Genomic DNA, 10164 nt, shown 5'->3' on the forward strand with positions numbered 1-10164 from the left:
ACGAGTCGGGACCCGAACGTGTCCAGCAAGCAAGTGGCCGAGCGGGTGATGAAGGAGGTCGCACCGACGCTGGGAGTGCGTGTACATGAAGTACGCGAACTCAGGAGCGGAGGCGCTGTCATCCGCACGCCGTCGGTTGTCGAAATACAGCGGGTGGTAGCGAATAAGAAGTTCGCAGAAGTTGGACTGAATGTCCAACAGAAGAAGGCGGCAAGACCTTCCCTGAAGGTGATGGAGGTTGACACCAAACTCACCCCGGAGGTCTTCATGCAGCAGCTCTACGAAAACGACTTCAAAGAGATGACGGTAGAGTCCTTTAAAAAGGCAGTGCACATGGTGTCAAAGCCATGGGTCGCGCAAGAAGGCAAGAGAGTGAACGTCTCTATCGAGGTAGACGACTCGATTGCGTCCTTGCTGGAAGGCCGTGAGAGGTTCTACATTCAGTGGTTCAGCTACAGGTTCCGCTGGATCGTAAGGACCCACTGCCACAGATGCGCAGGCTACGACATAAGGTGGCCCAGTGTGGTGCAACAGAGGCGACATGCTTCCGATGTGGTCAGAAGGGCGACAAGATCTGGAAGTGCGAAAATCCGGTGGACTGCCGGAATTGTCGCTTTAATGGAAGGCCATCGGGGCATTTAATGCTCTCGTTGAGAGCCGCACATCGCAGGATTACGCGGTAAGTTGGCTGGAGTCAGTGGTGCACTCAGTCGCGTTCTGAGGGTTGACTGGGGTCTCAGTCCCCGATCCAGACGCACTGTGTATGCTGGACTCATGGTGCCTTGTGCGCTATTTGGTGCCTCAGTGTGGTATTCCGCGGTTAAGAGTACGATGGTCGCCAGGAGGCACCTCTGCTCTTGCCAGACGGTCATGCTCTTGGGATGCCTGCCGGTATGCCGTACAGTGTCCACTGTGGCACTGCAGGTGCTTGCTGGAGCCCCCCCGTTGGACTTGGTTGCCAGGCAACTGGCGATTAGGTACAGGGTGAAGCATTCCCACCCCCTCGAGGAAGGCAATTGGCTGTTCGGTCTGGATGTAGCAAATCTGGATCGGAAGCAGATGAAGGCGATGCTAGACGAACGTATGTGCTGCGAGTGGCAATGCAGGTGGGATGACGATGAGCACGGTCGACCGACTCATGAGTTTATCCCGAACGCATGCTTCGTCTTCAGCCGGAAGGACTTTGGTTTTGGACTTCACGCTGGATTCTTGCTGACTGGCTATGGATCGCTGAATGCATTCCTGTATGAGAGAAGTCTGAGTAGGACGCCCACATGTCAATGTTTGCCTAAAATGGCTAGTAGTTTCGACTGCGAACAGCCCGCCAAAGCTGCAAATCTGGTAGACGAACCCCATGAGGGGCGAGTCAGGGATGATCCATTTCCTGTTCGTGCTGAACAGAAATGGCTAGTAGTTTCGACTGCGAACAGCCCGCCAAAGCTGCAAATCTGGTAGACAAACCCCATGAGGGGCGAGTCGGGGATGATCCATTCCATGTTCGTGTTGAACTAAAATGGCTAGTAGTCTCTGACTGCGAACAGCCCGCCAAAGCTGCAATCTGGTAGACGAACCCTAGTTGGGGGGAGTCGAGGACGATCCATTCCGTGTTGTCGAGGACACATATGGCTAGTAGTTTCGACTGCGAACAGCCGACCGAAGCTGTGATTCGGTACTACGGGATGGGCTAGTGGCCCAAGGCTAGCCCAATTAGTGGTTGGCCCCCTTGTGGGAGATCGTAGTGGCTGTGGTTTGATTTTCCTGTTTGGCAGCCGAAGCATATGCCCATAGCCAAGCAACTGAGTTGCTGGCCACTTTATTGTATATATCTCAACTGAGATCTTCACAATTTTTCCCTACTTACAATCTATATGGGCGACATAATACCCTTTAAAAATTGATTACATATAATTTCTTAAAAATAGACATAGATAAAAATTTCAGCTTAGGTGGTATAATAGGTAAGTATATTTAGAGTTATTAGTGAAATAGAGATATTAATGGTAAGTATTAGGTTTATTTTAGCTTTGATTTAGATTTAGGTATGGCAATTGAGGTAAGTATTATTGGTTTCGTTTTTTATGCTTTAGGTTAGAGTTTGGATTAGAGGTAAGTATAATATATAGTATTTCTTTATAAAATCTTTTTATGATTTAGGTTCATGATTTTTAGGTTTGTTTTATGATTTTTAGGTGAGTGTTTTGGTAAGTATGAATGGTTTGTATTATTTAGTATATTTTATGATTTAAATTGTTCTTTATATATATTTTAATATTAATTTTTGTGGTAAGTATTATTTTTGGTTATTTGATTTAGGTAATTTATTTGATTTTATAGCATGTTTATGATATTTAGTGGGTGTGTTGGTAAGTATTATAAGTTTTTGATTTAGTTTTAGTGATATGTATTATGTTTAGATTGATTTAGTGTTTAGTCTGTTTTATGGTTTGTTTTTAGTTTATTTTATGTGTTAGTTTTATTATTTTTGTATATATTTTATTAATGCTTTTTTTATATTATATTTTGCCCATTTTTAGTGTTTAGTTCAATTTGAAGTATTTTTTTTAGTGTGTTTTCCCTGATTTTTGCTAATTTCAGAGTGTTTTTAATTTCTCTTATTATTTTTTTTGTAGCATGTCATATAGTGGTTTGACCAGTGTGTAGTGTGTATTAAAAATTTCAGGGTTTGCATGTTTAGCATAGTATGTAGGTAGATTTGTTGGTAGAATTATTTTTAGCATAATATTGGGCATTGTTTTAGTTAGTTACATGTGTGAGATAGAGGTAGCTTGTGTAGTTTTAAGTTTTTATGTTAAGATCTGGTTATTTTCATGTGTTTATCATAGAATTTGTATCAAAGTGTTTCTTTTAAGTGTGTTAGTAGTTATGGCTGGCACTATGTGTGTGTTTTGTTTACATTATCGACTGTGGTTTATCGTTTGGTGGCATTGTTATCGATGTTAAGAGTTATGTTAATTGTTGTATCGGCTTGAAAATGTTTATGTTATTAGAGTTATTAGTTAGTTGCATGCCTTAGATTAAATTTTTAAGAGAATTGTTTAAAGTAGAATGGTTTGAAAGTAGTGCCATTGCAAATGTATGCGATGTGGTGAGTATCGGCAGTCATTTACATTGGCATGTTAATTAACATTTTGATTTAACATTTAGTGGGCATGTTATTTAAATTGTATGGTTAGGTCACATTAGATGAAAAAGGTAAACAAAGGCCCAATTTGCAAAGTTTTTGAGTTATAATTTACAATTTTTCTTTTTTCCAGGTACCATGTTTCGCTTCCAGGTTTCCGGCGCATCTAGGAGGAATCACAGGTAGGTAATTTGTTGGTAAGTATTGGTCTCATTTGTTTTTTAGGTGTTGTCGTGACTTGGCCTTTGGGTTGCCAGCCAGCTCATGCCGGCCACAGGTGAAGAGTAGGCGTTGGTGTGAGGTAAGTAGAATCTGCAAGGAGAGAATGATTTGCCAGGCAGGAATCCCGATATTCATCTGTGTGTTTTTATTTTCAGGTATGGGCAGGTTGGAGTGAAAGCCCAGTAAGGAGTTGACTTTTCCAGAGCGACCTCGACAGTTCATGTAAGCTTGTTGGGGCCAGGTGGGACGTCTCATTGGCACATTTTGCTGTGTTGTGGCAGTTTGTGTTGTTCAGGTGTAGTACATGTTGTTTTGGTTGCATGTTGTGTATGTTTTATCTGTGTTTAGTTGATTTGTTTTGCGTAGTTTTAGATTTGCATGTTTATTTAGTTGAATAGCTTGTTGTTTTGATTTTTGTTGCAATTTTATCTAATTCGTTTTTAATTTCTTTTTATTTATAGGTTTTGTGCATCAGGATTGGAGATGTCGGATCCGAAGGCGCCGACCAGAAGGACTCCGCTGGTTCGTTTTAATTTTTATTATAATATGAATTGATTTTATTTTGTTTTAGGTGTGTTTTGTATTTCTTGTTATATTAATAGTTTAAGTAGGTATTTTAAGAATTTTTGTGTTGTATTAAATAGTTAATTTGTGTATTGTATTAGTTCTAGTTTTAAATTTGTATTATTTGTTGTGATTATGTGCTTTTTCTTTAGTATTGTGTTGCATTTGTTAATATAGTGTTCTTGTATTCATATGTGTTGCTTTGGTATGTTTAAGTATGTGTTGTTTTTGTTAAAAAATTTTGTCAAACGATTTGTATGTATTGTTGTTTTAATAGTGTATTTATGTATTAATTTAGTTTTGCTGTTCTTATTGGATAGATATTTGTTTTTGCATGATTTTAATTTGGTATTGTATTGTGGTTTTTTGTCATGTTAGCTTGATTTATTGTTATAGAGTTTTAAGTGTTTTTCTGTAGTTTTAGTTTATGCAATGTGTTTATAAATTTGGGTTAGATTAGACAGTTAAGATGTATGTTGTTTTAGTTTTTAGTTGTTATTGTTGTATTTTAGATAAGTAAATTTTAATGCATTTTGTATATTTTTGTTAGTTTGTTTCGTTTGTTTTGACGTTTATAGATTTTTGTTGTATTGGGTAATTATTATATGAATTATTTTAGTTTTAATTATGTTGTTGTATTAGTTCCTTAGTTAAATTCTTTTAAATTGCAGTGTTGTTTGCATGTTATTTTAATTGAGTTTTGTTGTGTTTTAAGATGTGTTGTTGTAGTTTTAGTTTTAGGTAATTTATATATTCTTTTATTTTGTATTAATTGTTTCATTTTTTTGTATGGTTTTTAATATTGTTTATTTTATATTTTTAGGTGTGAATTTGATGAGAAATTCGACAGCGTCAGTCCTGGATTGCTCCTGTTTGGATCCCGCATCAATGTCATCAGCTGACCGATGACCAAATTTAGCTGCTGCATCATGGCCATGAGGTCTCGATATATTGGCTGCATTTGACCAGGAGTATCTCCTTCTTGTGGCAGTCGTTGTTTTAGGGGAGTGTTTTGTTTTTGTGTTGTGTAGTGGTGTTTATTGTTGTTGTAGTAGCTGTTGTATTATCATTTTGTTTGTTATTATTAGTATTAGGTTTAATGTTTATTAACGTTTTGTTTGTATTTTCCAGTTTTGTGTTCATAGCAGAGTTCGAGCAGGAGACGGTCGTGGAGTTTTGGCTTATTTCGCCAAAATATTGCGTCGAGGGCACCCGGGGGAAAGGCCAGTCAGCCTCTCTTTTAAAAGGTAAGTTGTTATTCCTTTTTTTTGTAATTTTGCCAGCTCCTGCTGGTAGACTTTGCATCCTTTGAAGCTTGAAATATGTTTTTCATTGCAGTTGACGCATACTGGATTGGGGTTTCTCTTGTGTTGGCAATCCTTGGTGTCGTGAGTGCCGGCACATTTCATACAGGCAACCTGACCATGGCAGTAGTTCCTTGTATGTCCGAACGCCTGGCATTTGTGGCACTGTGCCGGGGTCAGGCGCCTGTGGAATTTTTAATTCTCACTTGGTAAGGGCCTAGAAGTTTTAGAGTGAGTATATTCTTTTTTAATTCATCAGTGAGGGGCTCCAGTTCCACCTCAAACGAGTTATACGGAATCATTGTACGATTTTGCACTAACAGCTTGGCAAATCTCGCACGGTATCCGCTTCTTGTAAGCTCATTGGTGATCCATTCAACATGTGTTGAATGGTGGAGTCCTTTTATGATGATTCTAAATCCTTTTTGATTGTATGGTTGGAATGTAAAGAATGAATATTTGTTTCTTTTTAGGTGCGTCATTGCGGCTGAGTGGTCTTCATTGGAGTAGCAGGTAAGTTTGATTTGATTTCCTTGTTCAGCTTTAATTGTAAATTTATTTTTCAGGTTTAGGTTTTCTAATTGGGCGAGCAGCGGGCCAACGTCTGGGATGCGGGAGATCCAGATGTCCGGAATCCTCTCGCTTCGATGACCGCTGTGATCAGAAGCAGAACGGCCGTCATTTACGGATTGCTCGTCTCTCCTCTCACCTTGGTTGCACGTCGCAATGGAGCTAGTCGTAGTATTTAATTTTATTTTTGACTCTGTATTTGTTTTATTAGTTTTAGTTATAGTATGAACATTAAAATTAAATAGCTTTAAGTTTGGTTTAAAATTGTTGTTGTCTTGTTTTTTTAGTTCTTGGGCAATCGTTTTTGTGGGTTTTTTAGCAGTAGTAGAGATGTGCGAGGTTATGGTTTTTTGTTTTAGTTTTCTTTTAATTTGTTGCTGCTGTTTTGTTTGTTGTTGCTGTTTTAGTGGTTGTTCTAGGTGGTTAGTTTTATTGTCACTAGTTTCATTAGTTGTAGCATTATAATTTGTTTGTTTGTGATCAATTATGTGAGTTTCAATGTTTTCACTATTTTTTTGGCTGTTGTTGTTGTTTCTTTTATCATTGTTAGTTGTAGTTAAGTGTGCCTCAATAGATTTTAAGTATTGTTTTATTTTATTCGGTGTAGTTTTGTTGGATTGATCTGGGTTGTTAGAGGGGGTTGGGCTGTCATCATCGGTGACCATAGGGGATATGGAGTCGATGTGGGTGTAATTTTTTGGGGTTGAATTAATGGAGATCACGGTTTCGTTGGACTCCTCTGGGGACTCATAGTCCATTTGCCGCTCCTTCTTTATATGTAGCCCTTTGTTAGTTGGGCATATTGGTAGCTGTTGTTGTTGTTGGTTAACATTGATAATAGCATCATCATCGTCCATTATTCCCGCGCTTGCACAGCTGTCTTGTCTTTCTCTTGGTGCGTGTGTGTGTGTGGGTGAACCGCTATGCGTCTCCCTTTTATATATGCTGGCGCATGTATGTGTGGGGAGCAAAAGGGCGCGAGAGAACCCTATGTACTAACAGTACATAACTAATTTTTTCACAGGCACGAAAAAAATTAACATGTAACACTTAGGACTTACACAATGCACATTTATGAGTTTATTAACATACAGAAAAAACATTTATATCACAGTTGCGGCTATTTGTTGTAATTGTTTATCACAGATTTTGGTTATTTTATTAGTCAAGGCTAAGTTTTAATTATTCGTCGTGTTGTTGTTGTTTTAATTAATTTATTTATTTATTTATTATATGTTTTAGCTGAGTTGCACGGGGGGAGTTTATTTATTTTTATTTGTTAATATTTTTAATTAATTTTTCTTTTTTTCTTTTTTTTGAAGTGAAAACTTCTTTAGAATCGTTGGGAGTGATTTCAGACTCGATGAAACGAAAAAGCGACACTAAACAGAGACACATATAGATCTTATAGTATTTAGCCTGCGAGAGAATGAGATGCAAATATATAAAAAGCATTATAAATAAAAAAGCATTATGAAAAACTTCGGACCAAGCTGGGAGTCAAACCCCGGCCGTCCGATCGCCAAGCGAGCACACTAACGACAGAGCCACGTCGACACTTTGTAAATTGTCGTCGAGTTGTGTAGTTAGTGTGCTCGCGTGTCTCTTAAAAGAGACATAACGACAATGCGAAAATGAGATGCGTGCTTAACTACAGAACTCGACGGCAATTTAAAAAGTGTCGACGTGGCTCTGTTATTAGTGTGCTCGCTTGGCGATCGGGCGGCCGGGGTTCGACTCCCAGCTTGGTCGAAGTTTTTTTTATAATGCTTTTTATTCATAATGCTTTTTATATATTTATATATTTTTTTGTGATACATTTTTATTTACTTTTTATACCCTTGCTGAGGGTATTGTAAAATTGGTCAGATGTTCGTAACGCACAGAAGGAGGCGTTTACGACCCCATAAAGTATATAAATTCTTGATCAGCATGAGAAGCTGAGTTGATACAGCCATGTCCGCAAAATGTTTTCTTCTAGACCTATATGATATAGTGGTCCGATCCTAAAGATTTTCATACTTTATCTTACCCGGGTAATAAAAAACCCCAAAAAAGATTTTATCCCGATAGCTCTTAAGACGGCTGAGTAAAACGCATTCGCACAGACGGACGGACAGATGGACATGGCTATATCAACTCAGCTTCTCAGGTCGTAAACGCCTCCTTCTGTGCGTTACGAACATCTGACCAATTTTACAATACCCTCTGCAAGGGTATAAAAAGTAAATAAAAATGTATCACAAAATATATAATGAATGAATGCACAGCAACTAGAATCACTGTCTGTTCAGCTCTCTAAAGTGGGAGAAATATGTGCATGCGAAACCAGATTGAGCAATGGAAAAACAGTTTTAATTGTGGCAATTTATATTTCACCGAATCAATCAATAAATAGCATCACGGAATTCATTCATGAAAATTTAATAAAGTATACACCAGAAGTATCGCGGATACTTAGAAAAGATTACGATAAAGTTCCAATGATTTTAAGTGGCGATTTTAACGTACATTTTGCATTGGACACAGCGGTTCCTTTAATTGACTTTCTCAATACAACATTCAGTTTAAAAATGTGTAACAATCGCACTGAATCAACAACACGATCAAAAACAACCATTGACGCGGTATTTCAAAGATATGTTGACAACATCGAAACCAAAGCATTTGTATCATATTTTAGCTATCATAAGCCACTCGTATCATTTGTTGAAATTGAACACATTGAGGATGAATAATAATAATAAAATGAAGAAAATAATAAAATGATGAAAATAAAAAATATGACCTTTATAGCAATATTATAATGAACCTATAATTATCCCGCTCCTAATGCTGCTTTCGTCTCATTCTCTCTCAGTTTGTTTTACGGAAGGTTTCACTTCTATCGTGTCTAGCCGTTAGACGCCCTCTTTTTTTTTTTTCTGTTTTTCTGTTTTCTGTTTTTTTTCTGTTTTCTGTTTTCTGTTTTTTTTTCTGTTTGGCAGCCGAAGCATATGCCCATAGCCAAGCAACTGAGTTGCTGGCCACTTTATTGTATATATCTCAACTGAGATCTTCACAATTTTTCCCTACTTACAATCTATATAGGCGACATAATACCCTTTAAAAATTGATAACATATAATTTCTTAAAAATAGACATAGATAAAAATTTCAGCTTAGGTGGTATAATAGGTAAGTATATTTAGAGTTATTAGTGAAATAGAGATATTAATGGTAAGTATTAGGTTTATTTTAGCTTTGATTTAGATTTAGGTATGGCAATTGAGGTAAGTATTATTGGTTTCGTTTTTTATGCTTTAGGTTAGAGTTTGGATTAGAGGTAAGTATAATATATAGTATTTCTTTATAAAATCTTTTTATGATTTAGGTTCATGATTTTTAGGTTTGTTTTATGATTTTTAGGTGAGTGTTTTGGTAAGTATGAATGGTTTGTATTATTTAGTATATTTTATGATTTAAATTGTTTTTTATATATATTTTAATATTAATTTTTGTGGTAAGTATTATTTTTGGTTATTTGATTTAGGTAATTTATTTGATTTTATAGCATGTTTATGATATTTAGTGGGTGTGTTGGTAAGTATTATATGTTTTTGATTTAGTTTTAGTAATATGTATTATGTTTAGAATGATTTAGGTAATTTATTTGATTTTATAGCATGTATTTTATTGGTAAGTATGATATTTAGTGGTGTATTGGTAAGTATTATATGTTTTTGATTTAGTTTTAGTAATATGTATTATGTTTAGAATGATTTAGGTAATTTATTTGATTTTATAGCATGTTTAGGATATTTATGTGAGTGTGTTGGTGAGTATTATAAGTTTTTGATTTAGTTTTAGTGATATGTATTATGTTTAGATTGATTTAGTGTTTAGTCTGTTTTATGGTTTGTTTTTAGTTTATTTTATGCGTTAGTTTTATTATTTTTGTATATATTTTATTAATGCTTTTTTTTATATTATATTTTGCCCATTTTTAGTGTTTAGTTCAATTTGAAGTATTTTTTTTAGTGTGTTTTCCCTGATTTTTGCTAATTTCAGAGTGTTTTTAATTTCTCTTATTATTTTTTTTGTAGCATGTCATATAGTGGTTTGACCAGTGTGCAGTGTGTATTAAAAATTTCAGGGTTTGCATGTTTAGCATAGTATGTAGGTAGATTTGTTGGTAGAATTATTTTTAGCATAATATTGGGCATTGTTTTAGTTAGTTACATGTGTGAGATAGAGGTAGCTTGTGTAGTTTTAAGTTTTTATGTTAAGATCTGGTTATTTTCATGTGTTTATCATAGAATTTGTATCAATGTGTTTCTTTATGTGTGTGTTTTGTTTACATTATCGACTGTGGTTTATCGTT

The 10164-nt window shown here is 36.2% G+C and overlaps 1 protein-coding gene and 1 long non-coding RNA gene across 5 annotated transcripts; both read left to right on the forward strand.

Annotated features, from left to right (window-relative positions):
* The first annotated feature begins 3159 nt into the window (after positions 1 to 3159).
* On the forward strand, positions 3160 to 4973 carry LOC124461647. 3 transcript variants are annotated; one of them, XR_006955194.1, is made up of 5 exons: positions 3160 to 3213; positions 3276 to 3443; positions 3520 to 3659; positions 3826 to 3886; positions 4752 to 4973. It is a non-coding gene; the product is annotated as an uncharacterized LOC124461647 (long non-coding RNA). The 3 variants fall into 3 exon arrangements; XR_006955193.1 differs by lacking the exon at positions 3160 to 3213 and having other exon boundaries at positions 3232 to 3443; XR_006955195.1 differs by lacking the exon at positions 3160 to 3213 and having other exon boundaries at positions 3232 to 3443; positions 3520 to 3586.
* Positions 4974 to 5010: 37 nt separating this feature from the next.
* LOC124461645 lies at positions 5011 to 6024 on the forward strand. Of its 2 annotated transcripts, none has more exons than XR_006955187.1 (4): positions 5011 to 5175; positions 5267 to 5463; positions 5706 to 5745; positions 5799 to 6024. XR_006955187.1 is itself a non-coding variant. In XM_047013150.1 (4 exons), exons 1-3 carry the CDS (start codon positions 5028 to 5030, stop codon positions 5740 to 5742), a joined length of 360 nt encoding a protein of 119 aa, XP_046869106.1. In that variant the 5' UTR covers positions 5011 to 5027; the 3' UTR covers positions 5743 to 5745; positions 5799 to 6024. The 2 variants fall into 2 exon arrangements, 1 of the variants encoding a protein (XP_046869106.1); XM_047013150.1 differs by having other exon boundaries at positions 5267 to 5441.
* The last annotated feature ends 4140 nt before the right edge of the window (positions 6025 to 10164 follow it).

The sequence above is a fragment of the Drosophila willistoni genome, unplaced genomic scaffold (genome assembly GCF_018902025.1).
Source record: "Drosophila willistoni isolate 14030-0811.24 unplaced genomic scaffold, UCI_dwil_1.1 Seg579, whole genome shotgun sequence".
NCBI classification, from domain to species: domain Eukaryota; kingdom Metazoa; phylum Arthropoda; class Insecta; order Diptera; family Drosophilidae; genus Drosophila; species Drosophila willistoni.